The sequence below is a fragment of the Onychostoma macrolepis genome, chromosome 06 (genome assembly GCF_012432095.1).
Source record: "Onychostoma macrolepis isolate SWU-2019 chromosome 06, ASM1243209v1, whole genome shotgun sequence".
Taxonomy (NCBI): Eukaryota; Metazoa; Chordata; class Actinopteri; order Cypriniformes; family Cyprinidae; genus Onychostoma; species Onychostoma macrolepis.
This window is the reverse complement of record NC_081160.1, coordinates 33364455-33390760: the sequence shown is the minus strand read 5'-3', so window position 1 is coordinate 33390760 and position 26306 is coordinate 33364455. Positions and strand designations below refer to the sequence as shown.

General features: G+C 38.3%; 2 protein-coding genes across 6 annotated transcripts in view; one reads left to right on the top strand and one right to left on the bottom strand.

Moving 5' to 3' along the window:
* Positions 1-26306, top strand: part of ppp1r16b (protein phosphatase 1, regulatory subunit 16B) — a 114987-nt gene that overhangs the window by 23056 nt on the left and 65625 nt on the right. The window contains exons 1-2 of one of the 2 annotated variants that reach the window (XM_058780135.1): positions 10614-10751; positions 12763-12943. The gene's annotated coding sequence lies outside the window, so the exon portion shown is untranslated. Of the gene's footprint in view, positions 1-10613; positions 10752-12762; positions 12944-26306 lie in introns of those variants that run through there. The other variant, XM_058780134.1, reaches the window with a different exon arrangement.
* Positions 1190-25946, bottom strand: LOC131542987 (rho GTPase-activating protein 40). Of its 4 annotated transcripts, none has more exons than XM_058780132.1 (15): positions 25732-25946; positions 17067-17236; positions 16534-16754; positions 15409-15487; positions 14573-14724; positions 12743-12908; positions 12566-12657; positions 11482-11559; positions 10572-10731; positions 9607-9689; positions 7229-7438; positions 6202-6345; positions 4692-4837; positions 4552-4607; positions 1190-3697 (listed from the first exon to the last, which is right to left on the bottom strand). In XM_058780132.1, the coding sequence occupies exons 2-15, from the start codon at positions 17215-17217 to the stop codon at positions 3594-3596; spliced, it is 1842 nt and encodes a 613-aa protein (XP_058636115.1). In that variant the 5' UTR covers positions 17218-17236; positions 25732-25946; the 3' UTR covers positions 1190-3593. The 4 variants fall into 4 exon arrangements, with proteins under 4 accessions (XP_058636115.1, XP_058636111.1, XP_058636112.1 ...); XM_058780128.1 differs by lacking the exon at positions 25732-25946 and adding an exon at positions 22346-23395; XM_058780129.1 differs by lacking the exon at positions 25732-25946 and adding an exon at positions 22346-23394 and having other exon boundaries at positions 4692-4834.

Sequence of the window (26306 nt, the reverse complement as noted above, 5' to 3'; positions counted from 1 at the left end):
CACACACACACACACACATGTTCGTTTTTGTGAAAAGTGGGGACTCTCCATAGGCGTAATGGTTTTTATACTGTACTTACTGTATGTGCTATTGTCCTACACCAACCCTACACCTAAACCTACCCCTTACAGGAGGCTGTGCATTTCAACTTTCCCCAAAAAAACCTCATTCTGAGTGATTTATAAGCGTTTTGAAAAGTGGGGACATGGGTCAATGTCCTGAGATGCCACCTTCACCTTGTAATACCTGTCATACCTTTGTTATTATACACATCTATGTCCTGACTTTTCACAAAAAAAACGCGCACACACTCACTCACTCACACACACACACACACACACACACAGCCTTTCACTGCTGACATCTCTGAATTATGACAGGAGTTTTGTGTTTTTAATTCCCTCTCACTGCAGATAGTCATGTGATTCACTCTGAATCCACATGAAGAGTTGGTTTATCAGTAACAGAATAACACGTCCCTTCACTAAATGCAGGTGAGAAATGCAGTAAAAGTAGCTGTAAATGCTAATTCAGTGGCAGCGAAAGATACAGATCAATACAGGAATCACGTCTGTGTGTCACTGATAGCATTGAGCTGCTGTTGTCAAAACACACACATCAGAACTCACACTGAATTCAGATCATTCAAAGTCATTTATTACATCATGAATACAAACCTGTTTACAAAAACCATCTTCACATTCACAAGCGTTTAATGCAATATCCTTCACATTACAGGAGCTGCTCGCTGCAAACGTGACCTTCCTCCTCGCTATTCCGGTCTTGTTTTCCAGCACAATTATCTAAACATTCTCAAATCAAGATGCATTTACTGGAGATGCAAAATGACATAAAACATCCGAGAAACTGATCTAAAATGAAGTGAGTTTATGATTAAAACAAGAACAAATATCTGAAATGGAGTCAGAAAAATAAACCTAATTCAAAAGGAGAAAAGTTCATTTTTCTGACACCATTGGCGGATATTTTTTCCAGTTTTTAGCATAAACTCACTTAAAGACTTCTTATATTCTGTCTTTTTGCATCTCCAGTAAATGCATCTTGGTTTTAAATTCATCTGTACTGGAAAACAAGACAAAAATCCTGAGGAAGAACATAATTTTAGCATTGCAGTAAAAGACAGATTATTAAACATCATCCATTCAGAGAATGCTAAAAAAACACTGCTCATGTCATTTGCATTTATTCATATGACTGACAAACAAACAGTAAAATTCACAAAGAGAGAGTGTGTGTTTGTGTGTGATGAGGATGAACATATGTGAGTGTTTGTGTGTTCATGGGAAGTCACGCATGTGTTGGCCGCGGGCATCAGTGTTGACCTACATCTGATTATTACTGCTGACAGAACATCCTTCTTCAGTCTTTGTCCCTGACCAACCAACTGTGACACAGACACTGAAGAACACGCCAGCGTCACACAGCTCTAACAGTTCAGATCACATGAGGAGGAACGCCTGTGTTTGGTGTTGAAACCTCACATATATGTGACCCTGGACCACAAAACCAGTCATAAGGGTCAACTTTTTGAAATTGAGATTTCTACATCATCTGAATAAATAATCTTTCCATTGATGTATGGTTTGTTAGGATCGGACAGTATTTGTCTGAGATGCAACTATTTGAAAATCTGGAATCTGAGGGTGCAAAAACATCTAAATATTGAGAAAATCACCTTTAAAGTTGTTCAAATGAAGTTCTTAGCAATGCATATTACTAATCAAAAATGAAGTTTTGATACATTTACGGTAGGAAATTTACAAAATATCTTCATGGAACATGATCTTAATATCCTAATGATTTTTGACATAAAAGAGAAATGTATAATTTTGAGCCATACAATGTATTGTTGGCTATTGCTACAAATATAGCTGTGCTGCTTATGACTGCTTTTGTGCTGCAGGGTCACATATATCCAGCACGAGGAGTGCTGCTTACTCTGGGGTTTCATAGTGTTAGTTAAGTCAGTCATCACTAGTTCTCCTAGTCAAGTGATCAAGCATGAATAATTCCTCAGATCATGTGTTGTTGAGGAAAGTGTGCTGTTTCTTTACTAGTGATTAGGGTTGGGAATCGAAAATCAATTCCAAGTTCAGAATGGGATACTTAAGGTCAAGAATCGGATACTTGTTGTAAAATTAAGATTTCGATTAACATTCGTTAACATTCTGGCAAGGTTGTCTTCCGTAATGTTAACAGAACATTCAAAGTTGTGTTCTTACAAAAACATTATATACATTGTTCATGGAACATTTTAGTTGGACGTTCAAATAACATTTTTTAAATGTAACTACCTGTTTCAGAATGTTCAGAAAACAAAGTAACGTTCCCATAATGTTTGCAAAATGATACAATGGAATGTTCCCTTAACATTCGCATAACCAAGAAAAAACATTTGTCAAACATAAAAAACTGGACGTTTTGACGTAATGTTTTCTAACATAATGGGAACATTAGTGAAATGTTCTTAGAACATTTTCTTGGCATACATGTTAATAGGTAGTTTCTTCAAAACGCTCGTTTGTAGATTGTTTTTTTCAGAACAAAAATTCATCATCAGACTAGTAATATTTATGAAGTGCGCAGAGACGCCATGTGGCTTTAATTTGAGTTTCACATCATCTTCATTATGACACTGTCAGATGAACATTAGCAAAACGACTCGAAAACATAATGTTCTCAAAGCTGACGATAAACTCGTCTGTGTGTGTGTGTGTCTGTCTGTGTCTCTGTGTGTGTGTTCTCTGCATGTGTGTCTGTCTGTGTGTGTGTGTGTCTGTGTGTGTTCTCTGCATGTGTGTCTGTCTGTGTGTGTGTGTGTGTGTGTGTGTGTGTCTGTGTCTGTGTGTGTGTTCTGTGCGTGTCTGTGTGTGTGTGTGTGTCTGTGTAGCAGGATGAGGCTGACAGTGTGTGATGGATGTTATACACTATTACACAGCATGATCTCACTAACACTCGCACGACTCTGACACGACTATATGAGCTGCTGGAATGACAAATGAGAGTGTGTGTGTGTGTGTGTGTGATGCACAATACTATCTGAATGTGTCTTAAACGTTAAGTTAGAGTCAAAGAAATACAAACTCTATCAGAGACAAACTGATGTCAAAAGGCTTGGAAGTGCTTCAATAAGTACAATAACATATTTAAAAGTAGTACTGAAGGTAATAATTTGGATCAGACAACAGAAGAGAGAGAGAGAGCGTGTTTATCCGAGTGTCCGGCGACGCTCCAGACTCACGCTGAGACTCACACGGGGTCGTGTGTTTAATACTGCGAGGCACCAGATCTGTACAACACAACACCTCGGACATTCATTCATCACATCTACAAACACAGCGATGCTCTGCCGCTTAATAAATAATCCAACAATCTCAAGCGGCCTCAGCATCAAACCAGCACAACACAACATCAAAAGAGTCCAAACACAATGCAGAAGTCCAGCTTCATAACATCATTAACGGCGCGGCGTCAGACGAATCTCAGTGTTCAGAGCAGCGCTTTCACTCCTTCACAGACCCTCTGGTTCTCCTCAGGGGTCAAAGGTCTCGTGTGGAGATCTTGTGTGTCTCTACTGCCCCCTGCTGGACGATCTCAGTTTGATGATCCACTCGCCGCCGGGGTTGTTGTTGTACAGGTCGAACAAATGAGTCTCTGGATCCAAACAATGTTCACCTGAGCCAGAAAACAAGATTTAGGCATTAAAAATATCACATTTATATGTAACAGGTATAATATAGATTATAATCTAAATATGTAGGATTGCTTTCTTGTTGATAGTGTAAATGCTGGTCTAGCAACATGGAAGCTGTGGACATCAAATAAAACCAAACCCAGAGAGTTAACATATATAATACTAATATAAATATTATAGTATTGTTTTCTTGTTGGTAGTATAAATGCAGTTCTATTTGGAAACTGTTTGGCGATCAGATGAAAAAAAAAAAAATAAAATAAAGAGAGGGATTTATTCCTCGTCCATATATGCATTTTGTTATACAAGTCTTTCCATTTCATATATTTATGTTGTTATATATATGTTCTACTCATTTCTGATATGCAAGTTTACATCAGTGTTATTTTAGTATCACTGAAATACTATTTTAGTTTTTTTTAAATATATTTTGAATTAGTTTTTATTTTTGTATTTTCCATTTTAATCTTAGTTAAAAGTTTTAATTTAGTTTTGTGTTTCTGTCATTTTAATTAGTTGTTTTTTGTTTTTTAAATATTTCTATATAGTTCTTAATAATTTGTATTTGAGTTTTAGTTATTTTATTACATCAAATTAAGCAAAATGAAAATAAGAAATGTTTCTTTGGCATTTATTTAATTTCAAGTAACGGATTTTTAAAAATGGTTTTAGTTTAGTTAACTATAATCACTATTGTTTGTATCTTGCTTTGTCTCATTTGTGAATAATGATACACTCAAAAAAATATACACACACAAACACATACACACACAAACACACACAAACAAACAAACAAACACACACATATATATATAAAAATTGGTAAATATCTTACCAATATTTCCACCCACTTCATAGATGGCACAGTCCGGGTAGGTTGTTGAACCATTTCTGTGTGAGGGTGAAAACAATAATAATAATCAAATGATTTTTTCATTATAGGTATTTTATTTGTGTGTGTGTGTGTGTTCATACCGTTTCAGGAGTCCCCTGCTGTTGTCAGAGGCATGTAGTTCTTTATAAAACTGTGACATCAGGTCTGATGCACGAGAATTAATAGTGAGACGAAACTCCATCGAGAAACTCACGTCACCCAGCTGGATCTTTACAGTACGACACTGCTGATCACACACACACACACACACACACACACACACACACACACACGAGAGAAGAAAATAATTTATCAGTAACGGATCAATATGAGCCAAAGATCATTAGCCAAAAAAAGTGTAAATCATGCCACATTTCACCTAAACATAAAAAACCCCAAGAAAATTAATATATTCTTATTATATACTATGATTATAGATATATTTAATTTGAAAATATTATATTATAAAATAAGTAAACAAAGCTTATTTTTAGGAGAATGAGAATGTGTGAGGTAACTGCCATGAAAATAATGTTACAGTGTAAGTTTGTAACATTTTCTTTAAAAAAAAGTAAATTTAAATGTTTAAAATATTTAATTTCTTTTTAAAAATTCTTAACGCGATGTCTTCAGGTTCCTGTCCACCATAAGTGTCTGTCTTAGACAATGATTTTGTTTCTAGATTCATCAGAGATGTTATGGACATTATGGTCTCTAGTCGAGTATGAGCTTTTGTGCACTTGGTGTGTTCTGTCAGGTCCTGTAAGCGTGTCTCGTGATCTCAGTTCCTGAGACTAAAGCCTCTGAAGGGATCATCTCCTCATCCTCTCATGCTCACGATCTGTCACCCGTCTCTCTTTCCCTCCTAATTACATCTTCATTAGCATTTACTCATTTAACAGATGCTTTACAGTTTTTTATGATCGCGAGGACACATTCCAGAACTCTTCTCACAGCGAGCACAACATCAGTGTCTGCGGCTAAACTGTGCATCATTTATCATTGCTTTGGCACAAAATGCATTCATTGAAAACATCTTTTAAATTACATCAATTCTTTTCTCACTTCGACACAAACACCTCCAAAACTTTCTGTACTGTACAAGACAATTTGCACGTTTACATGCTGTTTTCAAAACTTAAGTTCAAAACCTAGCACAGTACAAAAATGAATAAGACAGAAATTTGCAACATTTTTACAGTAATATGTTAAAAATCAAATACTATCAAAGCAGCTGCATGTCTTTCACTTTCATTAGCATCTATACAAAAGCGGAAAACTTAGGAATAATTCTGTACTGTAATGTAAACACAGAGTATGTAACATATACTGCAGTGAATTATAAACAGTAGAGTATCATTCTTATTTTGTAAAGAAATGTTATGTCGCTAGTGTTATGAAAGAATGACATGATTTGAGGCATTAATGAAGCGTTTTGGTAGTTTTAGTGCACTTTGAATGTGAAATGAACTGCTGTGTCGAGTTGAAAGATGGTTAGGGAACTGTGTGAAGACTTTAGTGTTGAGAAATGTGTAAAAAAACTGTAATCTAAAGAGACAGACAGTTTGGACCGAACTCAAGGCTCTGGATGATCTGGATCTTCTCTCTCACCTCGCCGGAGTTCTTGTCTGGTTTGTCTCTGCTGTCCGTGTGGATCTTCCTGAGCAGGTGCTTGATGCGTTTGTCGTAGAACTGGTAACGACGGCTGCTGTTCTCGTTAAGCTTCCTCACCTGACTCAACAGGAAGTTAGGAACCTGGGGGCGTATTACAGAAAAATCTTATCTGTTTGGTAACCATGGTCATTTCAGTTAGGACCACATTTAGGATGAGCTACTACAAAACAGCATTTCCTAAGTGCGTTACAGATAGGAAAGTATTACAGATACCTCCTAAAAAATCCTATAAACTGTCTTAACTTTAGGGCAACCCCACAGCTAACTTCATAATCAAGCTAACGGAAAAAACAATAAAATTTAAGTTTATTTGCATAGCGCTTTTCACGATACCAATCATTTTAAAGCAGCTTTACAGAAAATATTAAGTTTCTACATTATATTTAGGAGTAGGTTATTAGTGGTGACTATGGCAGAAATGTACAGTAAGAATTATGCCGTTCGTTACAAATTACACGAAATCAAAAAGACGATGAACACTATTAACTGCAATGATTATATGTTGCGATCAAGCAAAATTTTATAGTTTTATATGTTGTTACACTTGTGCTGTCCAACAATGACATTACATTTATTAATCATTTAAAATGAAGAATGGAGATGTTTAATGTTAGAAAGACTCTTGGGGGACCCTGAAGATGTTACATTTTGATGACAAAACACTTTTAAGTGTTGGAAAATTAATCCATTAAAATTGGATTATTTTAATGATGTCCTTGCTACGTTTCTGAGCCTTGATCGTGTTAGGATTCATGCTGTCTACGGAGGGTCAGAGAGCTCTCGGAGTTCATCAAAAATATCTTCATTTGTGTTCTGAAGATGAACGAATTTTAATTTTTTGGGTGAACTATCCCTTTAAGTTAAGACCTAAGATAAGAAACTTTCTGTAATATGCCCCCAGCAGAAGAGCAGATCAAACACTCTTGAACACTTTAGGAAGACGCGAGTTTCTTCAGATCTTTACCGTCCACAGCAGGTCCTGGTAGCGGATGAGGAGTCTCATGATGTCGGCCGCCCGCTCCGCCTGACCCTTCTCTGGACCGTCCACTGCTAGTTTACTGGGAACGGCCTTGTGAAGAAAGAGGTTTGGAGCCATGATGGTGGAGACGGCCCACAGGTTCATGCGGTTGCGCCGCTCGCTTAAGACCACCTTACTGAGGAACTCCAGCAGCGCCTGGAGAAACACGCATCGACACTTCAAGACAGTGGCTGGGTTTCCATCCTAAGTGGTGAATTTAACTTATGAGCAAAACTGAAATATCGCATAAAACATTTATGAATAAGCACCGTTTCCATCCACGAGTCGGAGAGAACAAAATCATCACTTCCTGATGAACTGGCACTAAATACACTAAAGCCACTGAATATAATAATTCCCAAATATAATAAATTACTTGCACTTCGAGTGAGCAGACGAAACATAATAAATGTAGTCTTGCTTTCGGAGGTGAATGTCAGCTGTTTGGGAACGCAGGTGTGGTAGACCGTTCTGGGAGGTTGATGACAGACTTGAAAATTATCATAACATTTAAGATGCTGTGCAACAAAATCGGTCCGCTGGTTAGTGAGTTTATGCTGTCCCATACCGCAATGACTTTTTTGAATGCTCATGCGGAATGCATTTTCATCTCCCGTTATTCGCATTAACCCTTTTTCAAGTCAAAAACCACCTCAAGCGAATGTATAATTTTTTTTGCAAATTAAGGGATGTCTTTTCGAAATTTGGCGTTTCCATCACTCGTTTCTGATGCGATACTTCAAAATGCGCATAAAAAGCAGGTGATGGAAATATAGCTAGTCTTTGGTTTTAATCTCGCCTTGATTTTAGGCAGTGTTTGAAGTGGAAAAAAGAAGTCCCCCGTTTATTTATTAAATAAACAAGTACTTTTTAATAATTCACAATCTATGTATAGTGCCACAATCAATCAATCAATCAATATTTAAATCAAAGTTTTCAATACAAATTAGCACAAGTAAAGCTGCGAGTAAAGGCACACATTCACTCAAAAAGAGGAAACCAAAGATCGTTCAAAAATGTGTTTAATAATTCAATGTATTTAAATAGTTATTTATATTTTAATATTACATTATGCATTTGTATTATTTTTATGAACAAATCTAAATGAACATATATAAAATAGATTTTTTGCAAAGATTTGATGTAGTGCAACAAATCGACCTTCCTTTAGCAACTTCTCCTGAACATTAGTTGGCAGCAATGTTTATAGTGTCATCTCTAATCACCAGACACTGATACTTTTTACTCGTGTCAGAAGTGCCGCTACGCACAAAAAAGTGCAGGTACGCTAAAGACTAAAAACAACTAAACACCAAAAACTGTACGTGTTGTTACAAGATGTGACCCTAAAAAAGACAGACCGCTCAAGCATATCTGGTTCTGATGCCTATTACAATTCGGTACAGTGTGCAAAAGAGGAATGCTGTTGATATTTTGACTCCTTTATGCTTTTTATAAGCTCTTCTGAGTTATAAGCTGGTAAAAAATACCACCATATGTACACATGAGCACATTTAGCCCAGCACACTGCATTGTTTTGGATGTTTGGTAAGTTCTTAAAACATACACCATAAGGGCTGTCCAGTCAAATTTTTATTGCATCCTTATGCCTTTTGTTTGGGATCTTTAGGTTCGTTGTTAAAAATGATTTTCTTTTTCAGTCTGGACCAAAAGAACCGTACTACGAGTGTAAACACACCCTAAAACTGAACTCAAAATATCACTGTATAAATCCGTTATTCCCAAAAACATTTTCTCTTCATAAGTCAATCAACTCCTCACAGATTAGATCTGATTCTCTTCTTGTTTCATTCATAAACACTTTCTTTCTTCTGTGCAACGCAAAAGAGGATATTTTGAGAAATGTCTCCATGTTTGTTGTTCCCAGCGTTCTTCAAAATATCTCCTTTCGTGTTCCACAGAAGAAAGTAACGTGAGGGAGAGTAAATGATGACTGAACAATCTCTTGAAGTGAATTGGGTTGTGAAGAGCGTTTCATGTGACTTTTAACATTCATCAACAGCAGCACTTCAACACAGAGACACGGTTATATAAACGGCTGACTGTGAGCTGCGTTATGCTTGAGTGAAGCTACATACACACACAACACACACACACACACTCATACGCACACACACTCGCACACACACACACACAGCAAACGTTCAGTGTGTTAATTAATTTCTCTTATGTAACGCTGCTGATGAGTCACGTCTATGACACATGTTGGCAGGCATATGTGTGTGTGTGTGTGAGTGAGTGAGTGAGTGAGTGCGTGTGTGTGTGTGTGTGAGTGTGTGTGTGTGTGTGTGTGTGGTTTGTACCTTCAGTGTGTTTCTGTTGGGTTCTGGCAGCAGCAGCACAAGAAGATTCAACATGTGCAGCTTCTGTTTCAGGTCTGCAATATCTGTACAAAACAATTTAAACATGATTCTTCCTCAAAAAGACTCTTCAGTCTATAAGAAACCAATGACACATAATACCAACATTATAATACAATACCAAGATCATATACAGCGCTGGCCAAAATGATTAGAACACTAGTATCTTCAGCAGCTAAAAATAGTTTTAAGTCAGTTATTTCTATATTTTGCTGGAGTGTGTCAGGAGGAAATATCAGTTTACATTTCCAAACATTCATTTAGCCATTAATTGTAATAATCCAGTGAGATTTTTCAAGAAAGCTCCTGCGAAGCTACAGTGCTGTTAAAAGTTTTAGGCACTTGTGTAAAAATGCTGTAAAATGAGGATGCTGTCAAAAATAATGTCATAAATAGATTTTATTGACCAATTAGCTTCTATGAACTAAATGAAATCCACATTTGTTGTGAGCATGCTTTGTGTTTAAAGCAGGTTTTGTCCTCGCTGCACTCGAGCAGAGTTTCTCAGGAGCTTCGCAGGAGGTTTCTTGAAGCAGAGACACAGTTCTTCTGGATTTAGTTTGTTCTGGTTCTTCATGTCACTCCAGACAGACTGATGATGATCAGATCACATCTCAAAAATCTCACTGGATTATTACAGTTAATGTCTAAATGAATGTTTGGAAATGTAAACTGATATTTCCTTCTGACACAAGATAGAAATAACTGATTAAAAACCATTTTTAGCTGCTGAAATACTAGTGTTCTAATCATTTTGGCCTCCGCTGTATAAGATCAGAGACCAAATCTTTGACTGTTCATTGAAAAACAGTATTTTGGTGAAGCTACTGTGATGTAGATTCACAACACGTCTACACACTATACGACACACTGGCCCTCGGTGAGACCTGCTGTTGTGCCTCACGCACCTCTGACGGCGCTGAAGGTGTTGAGGTGTTCTGCGGTCAGCAGCGGCGCCGGGAGTTCACGGATGAACTTCTTGAGCAGAGCGGCGGCGTCATTAGGACTGACCTCGTCCCAGCTGAACGAACCGCTGTAAAACGAGTTCTCCAGCTTCTGCTGCAGCACCTACGACCAACACAGCAACCGTGAGTCGAAACACACTCACACAGCGCTTCTTCATATGTGATGCATAAAAATACTCTGGTGGTACCATGGTACAGTAAACGGGAATTCGTACAGAACACGGTTTTCCATTCCACAGCGCTACTTTTCCATTGTTTTTCTATGTAAACAAGTGCTGGACAGGCGTGTTTCACTGTTGCATTTGAGTCTTTTATGGTGTCTCTCGCACGAAACTGTGTTCTAAAAACTTAAAATAAGTTAAACTTTAAAAATGTGTTTTGAGACCTTGCATTGTTCCCCATTCCTCTGCATGAGTCTATGGAAATCAGCACTTATGGTGTCAGATGCTACTTTACAGTTTTTTTCAACTGCTCTTTTTTCAAATCTTTACACACAAATCAAAGAATTGCACACAAAATGCAAAATACCTCGCATCTCTTGCAAAATGAAGCACTGCATTCAACATACCACAAACACGTCTCAAAAGCAAACATTTGCAAACACAATATTAATTCCTGTTAGATTTTTGTGTGACAGAATTGTGTGTTGTGCTTTGCAAAAAGTGTTTTATGAAATTGAAAACGGAGTCAAATTAGTGTATGGTTTTGCAGATTTGGTGTTTGAGTGTCAAGTTTCAGAAATTGTGTGACAAGTAAAGATTTTGAGTGTAAGCAGTTGAAAAAAACTGTAATGGATACCATGGTACTACCAAGGTACTTTTAGTACTTATTTGATAATAATGTTTTATGTTACTTTGATTCTGGACTGAGACCCTGGAACCCGCAGAATCCCTTCAGAATCGAGACCCTTCTTCTCCAGAAACGACAGAAGCTGAAGCAGAAATTAAAAAAAACAATCATGTACAAAACACCCAAGAGTTTATTTTGAGTTGATGAAACGGCAACACATTTTTTCTTCTGTATTGTGACATACATCCAAAAAGGATTATCGAAAAAGAAAAAATGTAGGGCGGGGCTTGGTTCTGTGCACCAGTTGTTGATTGGATGTTGAAGTGTGGGCGTGGCTCTCAAAAAAGGAGGCGGATCTGAATGTGAGGTTGCAGGGGCGGAGTTTAAAAGCAAGTCACCTTTATTTATATAGCGCTTTTAACCATACAGATTGTGTCAAAGCACTTAACAGTATCAAATTGGAGGATAGAGTGTCAGTAATGTATAATGATAAGATTAAACACTCAATTTTCAGTGAAAGGCATTTCATTATTGAATTCAGAGATGTCATTGTCTAGCTCAGTTTAGTTTAAATAGTATCTGTGCAATCAAATCGGTGATAATCGCTAGAAATTAAGTGTCCCCAACTGAGCAAGCCAGAGGCGACAGCGGCAAGGAACCAAAACTCCCTCCGAGACAGAATGGAGAAAAAAACCTTGGGAGAAACCAGGCTCAGTCGGGGGTCAGTTCTCCTCTGACCAGACGAAACCCGCAGTTCAAAAGTTTATATTTCTATTTTAATTTTGTTGCAATTTCTAACAATAACAGTATTATGTAGTTAGGTATTTTATTATATTTTTGTTATTTTGTTATATTTATAGTTTTATTGTATTTTAATCGAGGCCTTCACTGGGGAAAAAAGCACCAAATGTTTGGAATGTATTATAACTGTGGTTACAATTATTAATGAGACAATACAATGCATTATAAGGAGCATTACAAAGTATAATTAATGCATTAAATATATATATATATATATATATATATCTATATATAAAGGCTTTAAGTGAAGTGTTACCTTTACATTTCATGCCGACTTTAAAGTAGTATTATAATAAAAGGTTGGATGTAATAAATTGGTGCAGAAGGTAATGATTGTCATGACGTACTGTTTGGAGGAAGAGTGGGATCTGAGTGTTGGGTTTGATCTTCTGATCGCTCTCCACCAATGAGGCGAGAGGAACGCCAAACAAACAGCTCTCTGACAAACAGGAAGACATTTGACAGGATTCTGATTATTGGTCACACAGATCAGAATGAGTGTGGTCACGTGACAGGAAACTCACCAGGGATTTTCCGTTTGCAGGTTTTGTGTCGTTTGACCTCGAGCCCCAGCAGGTCACAGAGCGCCGTCATGTCAATCAGAGCCAGCTGACGAACCTTCTTCATGTCCTGCTGGGAAAGATCCAGCACCCGCGTCACTCCCAGCCGGCACTGCGGACAGATGACCCGCTACACACGGAGAGAGAGACAGGGAAAAGGAGGAGGTGAGACGGCTGACACACACCTCTCTGGTCACTGGGTTGATTTTATTATCATTATTATTATTTAGCCATACTGAGATTATGAGCATCAGCCAATAACTGCAGAGAGACAGATAGGACAGTGAGTGTTGTTATGCGGTTGCTATGGTTTTTTAGTGTGTTGCTATGGTGTGTGACTGTAGACAGACAGACAGGCGGACAGTGAGTGCTGTTATGCAGTTGCTATGGTGTTTTTAGTGTGTTGCTATGGTGTGTAACTGTAGACAGACAGACAGATGGACAGCGAGTGTTGTAATGCGGTTTCTATGGTGTTTTTAGTGTGTTGCTATGGAGTGTATCTATAGACAGACAGACAGGTGGACAGTGAGTGTTGTTATGCGGTTTTTATGGTGTTTTTAGTGTGTTGCTATGGTGTGTAACTGTACACAGGTGGACAGTGAGTGTTGTTATGCGGTTGCTATGTTGTTTTTAGTGTGTTGCTATGGTGTGTATCTATAGACAGACAGACAGGTGGACAGTGAGTGTTGTTATGCGGTTTTTATGGTGTTTTTAGTGTGTTGCTATGGTGTGTAACTGTACACAGGTGAACAGTGAGTGTTGTTATGCGGTTGCTATGTTGTTTTTAGTGTGTTGCTATGGTGTGTAACTGTAGACAGGCAGACAGATGGACAGTGAGTGTTGTTATGCAGTTGCTATGGTGTTTTTAGTGTGTTGCTATGGTGTGTAACTGTAGACAGGTGGACAGTGAGTGTTGTTATGTGCTTTTTATGGTGTTTTTAGTGTGTTGCTATGGTGTGTAACTGTAGACAGGCAGACAGTGAGTGTTGTTATGCGGTTGCTATGTTGTTTTTAGTATGTTGCTATGGTGTGTAACTGTAGACAGGCAGACAGATGGACAGTGAGTGTTGTTATGCAGTTGCTATGGTGTGTAACTGTACACAGGCGGACAGTGAGTGTTGTTATACGGTTTTTATTGGGTTTTATAATGTGTTGCTATGGTGTGTAACTGTAGACAGGCAGACAGTGAGTGTTGTTATGCGGTTGCTATGTTGTTTTTAGTGTGTTGCTATGGTGTGTAACTGTAGACAGGCAGACAGATGGACAGTGAGTGTTATGCAGTTGCTATGGTGTTTTTAGTGTGTTGCTATGGTGTGTAACTGTAGACAGGCAGACAGTGAGTGTTGTTATGCGGCTGCTATGAATGAATGAATGAATGAAGCATTTATATAGCGCTTTTATTGTGTATTGCTATACACCCAAAGCGCTTTACAATCATGTGGGGGGTCTCTCCTCAACCACCACCAGTGTGCAGCATACACTTGGATGATGCGACGGCAGCCACAGGACAACGGCGCCAGTGCGCTCACCACACACCAGCTACAGGTGGGGAGGAGAGAGAGATAGAGCCAATCAATGGGGATGGGGATTATTAGGAGGCCATGATTGACAAGGGCCAGTGGCGGGAATTTGGCCAGGACACCGGGGTTACACCCCTACTCTTTACGATGAGTGTCATGGGATTTTTAATGACCACAGAGAGTCAGGACCTCGGTTTAACGTCTCATCCGAAAGACAGTGTTATGGTGCTATGGTGTTTTTAGTGTGTTGCTATGGTGTGACAGTGCATCTCACCGGCAGTGCTCCGTCGTCTCTCCTGCACTGGCTGCTGTTGTTCTGTGGTAGTTTGGCTTGTTTCAGTAAGATGGCAGCTTGTTCACAATACGCCACGTCTGTGATAAAGATCTCGTCCATCTGCAGCCCTTGAGTCTCCTGACCGCTGACAGCTACACACACACACACACACACACGCTGTTAACGGCTGTTTCCATTGACAGCGGGAAGCGTTCGCTATCTGATCCATTTGAATATGATTTCCATGTGAAAAGGCAGGAAATTGCATCTTGTGTTCAAAGGGCACGTGCTGCATTCACGAGCGCTGAGTTCATGTATAATCACTGCTCATCTCTCTGAATCTTTAGCATTTGAATGTTATTAAACACACATATGCTCTTATATTAATAGATGTGACAGGTGAAGATCTGCAGCTGAAAATATCATTGAATAATAAACAGAATAATGAACCGTTAGGATCACGATGCTGTAGTGCATTGGTTCCCAATCCTGATCAAGGAGAACCCCCAACACTGCACATTTTAGATGTCTCCCTAATCAAACACACCTGATTCAACTCATCAGCTAGTAAAGACTCCAAAACCTCAATCGTGTGTGTCAGATAAGAGAGACATCAAAAACGTGCGGTGTTGGGGGTTCTCCAGGACCAGGATTGGGAACCACTGCTGTAGTGTTTCATGCCAACATTACATCTTACATTGGGTTTCCTTCTAATGAGATCCTCAAAAATAATCAAAGTGTCTCTGAAAAACTGGTTACCAAGGTTCTTATCATCTCATTAGATAATCTTATTAGCTTCTCAGCCAATAGAAAAGACACAGTGTGCGTGTTTGTACCTGATCGTTGTGTCTTTGTCACACTCTCCATGTTTCTGTGTGCGTCAGGTTCGCTGTTGTGTGTCTCAGGAACTGCTGACTGAATAGAAAACAGTTAGTTAGACACACACACACACACACACACACACAGGAGATGTGATATCTGTGTGTGTGATGAACAGAACTCAAGCCTTTATTCAGATGCACTGATATGATCTGACATGATGTGAGTGTGCATTGTGTGCTGTGGAGCATGAGCACATACAGGCCTTTACAAATGCCACGACTGACTGTTCCTCCACACACATACATACTGTCCTTCTGTCATTATACAACCATAAACACTCAAACACCGTACAATCTTTTTGTCAGCTATGCATTTCATTATTAAAGAGGTCAAATCATAGTTTTATTATTTATTAAAATGCTACAAACAGTGACCATTCACACAGAACACATTTTTGTGTTTAAAAACATGGGATGTGCATTATGCAGGTTCAGTGGATTGAAAATAAACACAAGACCATGAGACACGTTTTTAAAAGCTGACGAACTTGAACTCAGTGTGGTTAGAATGGCATATAATGTGTGAGACGCTGTGAAAGACACAAGACATGAGCGCAGTGGTCTAAGATTTCCATCAATTGCATGTAATGCAATGAAATGCAATGAAATGCAAAAATGTGTTATGTATGAACGGCCCCTAAAACTTAATTTTATCGATGTGAAAATGTGTGTTGATGTGAACATGTTTTCAAAATACAATGAAGACATTGGAAAATCAGATTCCTTATGATATTCGAATTAATATGATTTTAGTCCTGTTCAAATACAAATGTAACTTGAAAGTCACAGCTGTTATAAAGGCTCAAATGATGCAAAACAGAATGGCGTTTTTGCATTGAAGAATGTGTCATTTGGGCAGCGGAATTGGGAAAAAAGTGCCTCATTTGTGAATGCTGTGTCATGTGCAAGACGCTGCAAGACATACGTCTCTAGCACAATGGTGAAACACATCTGTCTAGCATGTTTACATAGAAATACAATGGAAAACAGCAGTTTGGAATGGAAAACGTGTTCTGTGTGATTTGTTAGTGGATCCAAAATCAAATATCATTATGAACACACACACAGGTGTGCTGTTACCTGTGCAATGGGGGAAGAGAAGACGTCTCTGACGTGTCGCGGTGGCGTTTTGTTCCTCTTGCGCAGCGAGCACGTGTACGAGTCGATGCGTCTTTGAACCGCAGCTGCTTGAGTCTTAGTGAGAGTCGACAACAGAACGGCTTTATCGACGTCCTCTTCTTCACCTGTTACCAGCGGAGACAAACCAGCATCCTGCAGCCAGAGCTCTTCCTGCTCGCCGTCTGACACACACACACACACACACACACTTTAACAATTTATTTAAATGCTCTTAAAAGAAATAATTTACAGGGACATAAATATTACAGATATTCAGTACTCAGTAATGCTCACAACACACAATTTTGGGTAAAAACAGGAAAGATAATACTTTTCTCTAAAGAAACAGGATTCCCTGAATTATCGTCATTGATATCGTTATCGCAATAAATACCAGAAATTATCGTGATATATTTTTAAGCCCGTATTGCCCATCCCTAATCTAAATCGAAACTGTATTTCGATTAATTGCAAAGGCCTGGTCTCGGCCTCACCTTCGGATTGTCGGGAATCTCGTCTGCTGCTGTCTGGCTCCGAGTCGCTCCGTATGGTCTCCACTTCGCTCCAGAAGGACTCCAGGCATAACCTGTCGGGCTGCTGCGGGGTCGGGAGGTCAGGTGAGTCCGCCCAGGACTCAACATTCATCGCGGTGAGGCTGCAGTCCCTGAAACGCACAGGAAGAGGATGAGGATGATGATGGTGACAAAGAAGCATCAGTCTGGAGGTTCATACTGGATGAAGGCTGAGAATCAGGAGCCAGTTGTTCAAAAGTAATCTGATGGGGTTTTTGCCATCGGATTGGATCAAATCTTGAAAATTGGTTGTTCAAAAAAAAAAAAAAAAAAGATTCTGAATTCGGATTAGATCACAAAATCCAATCTTGGTTTTGATCTGGATTAAATCCTCGGTTTGTGTTTTAGTAAGATTGGATTATTCTGACCCCAGCAGAACAGTGGATTTCAGGAACAAAAATGTAATAAAACTTTAAAACTGCTGCAAAAAATACAACATTTGTAACATGTAATATATCCCCAAACAAAAATATTATATTTAAAGTTGTTGTTGTTGTTTGTTTGTTTAATTACTGATTGTAAGCTACATTGGCACAATCATCAGAGATGGAGCAGTCAGAAGTAGTTATTTGTGTAAATGCAATGCAAAACATTGGCATTTTTTCCCATCATCATGTCCCTTTATGGGCTCCATAGAGCACTAGTAATCCAGATTTGGAAATCTGAAAAGTGTGTATCTGGATCAGGGTGATCCAATCCAATTTTGCTTTGAAAAACCGGCACAAAAGTAAGATGGGTTACCAGATCCTGGATAGCAAAACATGGGATTTCCAAATCCAGATTCTGATCCAGATTAAATTTTTTGAACAACTGGCCCCTGGACTCTCAAGAATGTGAATGAGAGCTCAAAACTCAAACTACTTTCTGTTCCAGTTTTTACAGGTAACTGACCTAACGAACCACCGTTCATCTCTTTAACGTGCTAATGAGTTTCTGGAGACAGCTACTAAGTGGACATCAGTGAGTGGCGGCTGGTAAAACCGGTTTCTGTTGAACTGCGCTGATTAAATCAATACTGAAACCGTCTGACGAGTCCAGCATTGCCAAAATCTCATCATGCTGAACTAATGTCAGAAAACAACATCTGTAGAAGCAAATCTGATGTTCTTTAAGTCATCTACCGACTGATGTGCGTTTTAATGAAACGCTGGAAACCACTTCTGTTAACAGGCTAATTAGCAGAAAAAGTGCAGCTCTTCCTCAGTGTTTTCCAGTACTAACATCTAAACATTCTTAACATTCTCAAGATACATTTACTGGAGATGCAAAATGACAGAAGATAAAGAAGTGTTTCTGAGAAATGTATCAAAATTGATTATGTTTATTAACAAACAGATGCCAACAGACTGCAAAGGACAGACTTAGTCTTTAGATCGTGGAATTTTCACAACTCACAACGAGTTTTTGTGTTATTTTCAGAAAGACGTTTCATTAGTATGTTGTTAAACATCCATCCAAACGTCTATACGGAGTCATAAAAATCAACTTAATTCAAGGGGAAAACAAGTTTGTTTTCTGACTCCATTGGCAGATATTTATACATGAGAAAACAAAGACACTGAAGAACAGCATCACATTTTTGTAGCATGATCTGACAGTAGTTGTGCAGAGATATTATTAAAATCATTCAGCTCAGATCTATCACACATATGAGAATGTTCTCGGTCTCAGAGGCGGTTTAGTCAGGACTGTACCTGGTAATCGTCTGAGTTTTGGTTTGGGTTTGTCTGGTTGAGTGTTGTTGGTGAAGGAAGCGTCTCGGTCGACACAGATTCCTGCGCAGGACGGGTTTAGATCGAACCAAACGCGGTTTTATGTCCATACAGTACATTCTCACTTACAGTCCTGCCGCTCAATCAATGCAGATGAATAATAACACTCCTCTTCTGTTTGAATATTGACATTATTCCTTTGACACACGTTTGCTCGTCACATCTCTTTCCCTAATTCTCCAACAGATTTTCTCTCTTCAGTTCTGAGTGTAATAATGTCCATCAAACAGAAAATGCACACGGATGTGTCTTCAGATCACTTCTTCTCATCTGTTGCTCACTGCTCAGCTGAGTGTGTGTGTGTGTGTGTGTGAGGGAAAAAACCAGCGAGACCACATCACTAACACCTGACCCTGCCCATCTAGGGCACACCCTGCTGTTCATTAACACACTCTACATGCCATTCATAACCTGAAACATAAACAAAACCATAAATAGATGAGATGAAAATAATCTCTAACCTACATGTGACTCGTCAAAACAAAAGGCCTTATGGGGATAGTTCACCCAAAAATGAAAATTCTGTCATTAATTACTCTTGCTTAAGCAGTAATCTTCAGTACGGATACGGTTTCGCCAAGCGCACTGGTTCAACAGCATTTATTTGCCAACAACCAGTTGCATTTTCTAACACTTAACATTTTTTATTGCACAGATTTCGAAAGATTTAAATGCATGGAAATCTGCAAATGGAAATGATGTAAAAGTGTTAAACAGAGCTGAGAACACTACAGTCATATAAGCAGAAAAACATCATCATATTAGCCAAAATATATCATAAACTGATACAGAAAGAGCAGGATGTGTAGACATTTCTGAATGACACCTTCTGTGGCTCTTTCTGCAGAGACTGAACTCTAAAACTGTATTTATAATTCTTTTATAACTGCTATTCGTGCATTATTTGTGAGCTGATACAAATTGAGTGATGCAATGTTTACCATTTTAAAAAAAATTGTTCACCAAACAGTACAGTGCCAAAAAATAAACACTTTGTGCATAAACACATACTGCATTACTATCATGAGGCTGGCAACACCAGGGTAATGGGTTCGATTCCCAGGGAAAGCAGGATCTGATAAAATGTGCATTTTGAATACACTTTGGATAAAAACATCTGCATAAATGTAAATCTGAAATACTGATGAACAAAAGATGTTAATCTCTTCTCCTCTCTTTTTTTACACTTTGACAATATTCACGGATGCACTCGGATCTCATGAAGTTCTGCTTGTTGTCATCATCGTTAGCATCTTCCTCATATTTTCACAGGCATACTTGTGTCTTTAATGCGGACGCAGGTCTGCCATCGCTCGTTAAATCTGTCAGTAGTGCGCTTAAAGAATCTCCTGCTAACGCTAACAGGAAGCTGAATGACGCAGATACACATTTCATTGTTCTGTTCAATCTCAGCTGCTAGTTCTCTCTCCACAATGATTAAATGTGCATTAAAACTCGAGAAATGCTACAAACACACGAGACACTGAATACACACACAACACAGCTCGAGTAATCTAGATCAAGCTCTGCTCTTCTGCTGATGGAATGAAGATATTCATGCTTGTTTTTTTGCTTCAGGTCCTGAGGCCGGAAGAACGGTCAGCTTATTTTTAAACCTGAATTTCCCCACACACACACATGTTGAGATTCATTGTTGTCCATACAACACGCCACAATAACCTGACTTTTATAGAGCGAGAGAACAAAAGCACAGAATGAACACTAAAGGTTACACTACCATTATATACAAACTACTCAGAACAATTAAACTGCAGTTGGCTCCTATACAACCTAATCTACTTCATGCATTATAGACATTATGTTCTTAATGATATTTCTTTTTTGAATCGCAGCACAAAAATACCATCTGGACTACAGTCACAACCTTGCAGCTGATACATTTACACTAAAAGACTAGAAATATCCCAGTGAATATAACATAATGATATACTAACCGAATTCATAACTAGTGAATTCATTTATATGCAACACTAAATTCATTAAAATGATTCGGTCCGCACACTAACTTGGCTTTGCACAGTGCTGGTTTTGATTATCCTAAAATATTAAAATGTTTTCAAGTAAAATTGTATCATTGCAACATGAGAAAAACCCGAAAATTGCTCGGTAACACATTGTTGTAAAAGTACAGTAGCTTGTGATTGGAAAAACTGCACTATTTGGAAACATCCGAGCATCTAAAACCAAAGTTAGCAGCATCGTTAGCTTTAGTCTCTGAGTCTCCGCAGACAGATCGCCTCTAATCTGCTTCACACTCACTGACTGCGTCTTGCTTTCAGTCTTAATCCAGATTGCACTTGGAAAGCTTCTTATAGTTTGCAGAGTTCAACAGTTAAGTAATGTGAACCGCCAACCAGGTTTACTCGTTATGCAAGAAAATGAGTCATGCAGCATTCGATCCAGTCTTACTATTCTTACATCATTTCTGTAGCGTTTAACTTGTTTCTAAAACCAACTTGACTTGACTTTAAGAACAGTGTGATAATCAGGTTAACTAGTAGACTGGTGTTTAGTTAGGGCTGGTGATTTTTTAGCAGATTTTACTGATTCATTTGAATGTAATGTTTTGCCATGATTTCATTTTTTTTTTTTTTTTAATCGAGGAATCACAGTTTTGAATAAAAATATTAGCAAATGTTAAAATTAGACACATTGTCAATACACCAATGATAACAATTAAGAGTTTAATATTGCATGCTTGCATAACATTTTTACAAAGCATTTACTGTTAATAATAGACTACTGCTGTCGTTTTGAATTTAGAATTGACTGTCTATATTTTATCAATGACATATTTAGCATTTTTATTACTTTACATTATTTCTGAACATAACATGTATTCGCCTTCACATTTCATGCAAATTTTCTGTAAAGATATAGATATATAACATTTGTGAATTTGCTGCACTTGGAACAGAACTTTCTTTAACCAGATGCTCGATAAATAATAATCATATTGTAGTTACATTTTTAAGTCGACTAGTTCAATGTTAAAAAATCTAAATTGTAGTGTATGCACAAAAGCAGTCATAAGCAGCACAGGTATATTTGTAGAAATAGCCAACAATACATTGCATGGGTCATTTTTCTTTTATGCCAAAAATCATTAGGATATTAAGTGAAGATCATGTTCCATGAAGATATTTTGTAAATTTCCTACCGGAAATATATCAAAACTTCATTTTTGATTAGTAATATGCATTGCTAAGAACTTCATTTGAACAATTTTAAAGGAGATTTTATCAATATTTTGATTTTTTTTATCAGATTATATATAAATCTTAATTTCACAAAATTGACACTTATGACTGGTTTTGTGGTCCAGGGTCACAATTGGTCAAATGATTCAGTTTTTTGCCGTATCGCCTGGTCCTGCGTCCAGTGCCCCGTGTTCTCCGTCGCTCATACCTGACAGGAGCGTGTCCAGCCGTTTTGCTCAGCAGCCGCGACTGACCCGCGTTTCTTCCCCACGGCATCCTGCTCTGGTTCTTGGTGCCGCTGGTCCTGCGGAGGGCAGGAGTCCGCAGCTGACCGCGTCGAGCGCCTGTGAGCTCCTCAGCGTGTAAACACATCAGAGCCAGAACGCTCCGCACAGGAACATCAGCGCAGCCCAGCATCCTGCGACAGGAAGAGCGGACCAATGCCACAACACGGGAAACAGAGGACGAGATGTGGGGGAATATCTCACTCTTTAACTAGCTTGACTTCCCAAACTTCAGCTAAGCACTGATGAACCTCAAGATAAACTGGTTGAGGCAATCAAAACTGGATGTTTCCAGTCTAAAACCAGTACATTCAGAATCAAACTAAACAGAAAAATCTCCAAAATCAACAGTCGCTGCTGCTCCATGGACCTTCTCCGGCTCGAATGAGCTCAAACTGAGTCGCTCACAGCTCAGGATCATAATCTGATCGCTTGAAATTGCACAATCTTCAGGAAAACGGAGCTCTTTGTTTGAAGGAATAATTTGCTGGAATTAATAGACTTGTGACACACTTCTACATCAACTAATCAGATGAACCGTTTCTTCACTGTGGGACAAAAAATAGGATACGTAACAGGCCAAAAGCAGTGCGTTTCCCACTGGAAAATACTGTGGTGGTTTCTGTCGCTGTGCAGCATGAAAACACACGGATGAGTATCAAACACTGTTCAAACATTAAATACGTCTATTCATCAAGGATGCATTAAATTGATCAAAAGTGACAGTAAAGACATTTATAACGTTACAGTAGATTTCTATTTCAAATCAATTCTATTCATCTGTGAATCCTGAAAAATAAAATGTATCACGGTTTCCACAAAAATATTGAACTGTTTTCAACATTGATAATAATCAGAAGTGTTTCTTTTGCAGCAAATCAGTATATTAGAATGATTTCTGAAGATCATGTGACGCTGAAGACTGCAGTAATGATGCTGAAAATACAGCTGCGCATCACAGAAATAAATTACAGTTTAACACATATTCACATAGAAAACAGCTATTTTACATTGTAATAATATTTCAGTATTAATAATATTTTTTATATTAATAAAAAATTATTTTGAATAGTAACGTATGTAAATATTTACTGAACAATGCTTCTCTTTAATACTTTCATTTTTATTTTCCGTTCTCTGTGCTGCAAATAGTTTCTATTCATTTTACAAATATTTGAATCATGTTGTGCATGATATGAAGTTCTAGTATTTAACCACAGTCATTAGGAATTTGATTCCTGTTTAAAAACATCAGTGTCGCATCGATGTGGAATTTACACGCTGAAAACACGCTCAACTGCTTAGAGTAAGATTGCAAAATCAAGACAGACAATAAAACCTCTGGGTCTTGCATATAATCATTGTATGCATGGATAAAAGCGTCTGCTAAATGATTAAATGTAAATGTAATTGTATCCAGTTAACCAGACTAAGACAACAGCTTTCACCTGTGCAGACCTCTTTCCCTAGTGTCTGAGTTTGTTAAGGTGAGCGTTTCATCCGTCTTACAGCAGCAGAGATTGGCCAGCGTCTGAAGCCAATTATCAGTGTGGCACGTGAGAGACACACACACACACACACACACACACACACACACACACATTGTGCTGATCTTCTGTTTGGCAGTTTCTCCAGATTCAGATTCTCATGTGAAAGCCTCTTCAGAGAGACTGGTGCCTGCTGCGATGGACACAAAACAGCCCGCAGATGGCCAATAACAGACTAAACTACTTTACTGCAGCTAGTTAGTGACTCATCTGCAGCTCTCCACTGAATCCGAGAGGAAAATATGAGAGATGGATGCGAAGACTGCCAAATGTGTCGAGCATTACACTCATATTAGTAGCTGAAAGTATTCATCAAATATTTGACAATTCAACAAACCAGCAAAGATATACAAAAGTAAGGAAATCCTATAGGTGCATCATAATTTAAAAACATGCATTCAGAGAAAAAAAACTATAAGTGTTATAGAAGCAGACATACACTGTATGGTATTCTTGATCTTTAAAGAGTCTCGCAGTGCTTTATTAATCAAAGCGTTTTCTGTGTTATTATCTGTAGTGCAGCGAGTATGTGTGTAATAACTAGTTTCTCTGCAGCTCAGCAGTTAATCCCATCACTCGTCTCGTCTGTCAACTTCTCCTTCATTTCACTTAAAATGATCCAGACATGACAGACAACACGAACGCTGTTCCCTGACCAGCAGAATGATCCGGAGACATCTGGACTCTCGCAGGACAAACACACCTGACATTTCAGCTTTATCCTTTCATTCCTCACAAATTGCTAGTAAATTAAATAAATAACTACAAAGAACCAGCAACACACTGAATTAAATGTGAAAGCAGACTGAAATAGTATTTTCTTGTTAAACATACTCAATCGTTTACTTTCAGGAAAAAAAAAAGGTACAAAAGCTGTCACTTTCAAAATGTATTAATACGTCCCATTTAGATACTAATATGTAGCTTTTAACCTCAAACACACCTGACATCCCACTGTTTCAGTTTGATCCTTTTATACCTCATTCTACACTGAAAAACAAAACCAATCAGAAATGTCTATTTCTGGCAAGTAACACTGAATTAAATGTGCCATTTTTAAGTAGACTGCAATAGTGTTTTCTTGTTAAACATACTCCTCTGGGACGGTATCCTTTCCAGAGGACCATTTAGATACTAATATCTACCTTTAAGACGCTAAAATGCAAATTTTAGGGGTAAATAAGGTACAGAAGTGTTTCTTTTGAAAGGGTACAGCTTTTGTCCCTTCTTCATTTACACCTTCGAAAATCATTTTTACAGTGTATGATCCTACAAGGAAACATTACTCAGATGTTTTCACTTTCATTCAAGTGTCTAATTTGTCTTGTGAGAAATGCATTTCTGTAATTGTTCTCAGTCCAGCGGTGTTCTGCAGCGGTCAGAACATCAGCAATCACCCAAACCCAAACAGTTCCTTATAGAAATCAATCAAATCAAAAAGAAAGCCTTAACCGCGAGATACACACTGATACAATTGTGTCACAAACGACAGCCAGTGATACATTTGTGTCTGTTTCTGTTTCTTCAAAGAGCTGCATCAGATCTGGCGAGGTGTGAAGGAGAAGCCCTCGAGCAGCAGACTCGCATGCATCGCTGCATCATGCAGATTTTCATGTTTATTGTCTGCAGCCGGACAAAGACAGTGTTGTATTGATAGCGCGCGCTCCATAGCAACAGGTCTCCTGCCCATAGCAACCGTCAAAAAGCGCTAGTATTACAAATACATGACATTTCCGAAGCAGAAATAGTGACTGTGATCTGACCTGTGAGTCGAGTCCCGTGTCGCTCCGGTGCGTTGTTATCGTTAATATCGCTGATGATGTCGCGGACACACAGAAGCAGGAGCCGCTATTGTCTGACAGACAGATGGTGCTGAGGCCCTCATCATCGCGTGACGTCACGGCGTGCGTGAGTGCGTGCGTGTGTGTGTGTGTGTGTCACGCGCCAGGTAGTTTGACCGTGACCTTTGCAAGATTCTCACAAAGAAGCTCATTATTATTAAGGTTTTTTTTTTTTTTTTTTTTTTTTAAGTAATTATTATTATTTATTTATTTTTTGCTGGCGTAAAATTAATAAACAAATAAAACCATAAATGTCAACAGTATTATTTTAAATTGTATGTAAATACCTCGACATTACGACAATCAGTAGTGTTATAAGTGTGTACACTGTAAAAATGGCAACCTGCAATTATTATCTTAAAAAATATGTAACCCATAAAAAATGTGTTTTGTTGGTATAAATGAATGTATTCAGGTTGATTCAGTGATGAGAGATAAATCATATTTGTTTAAATATGTGGCAGCAGGGAGGATGTTGATGTTTCTTCCTCATCTAC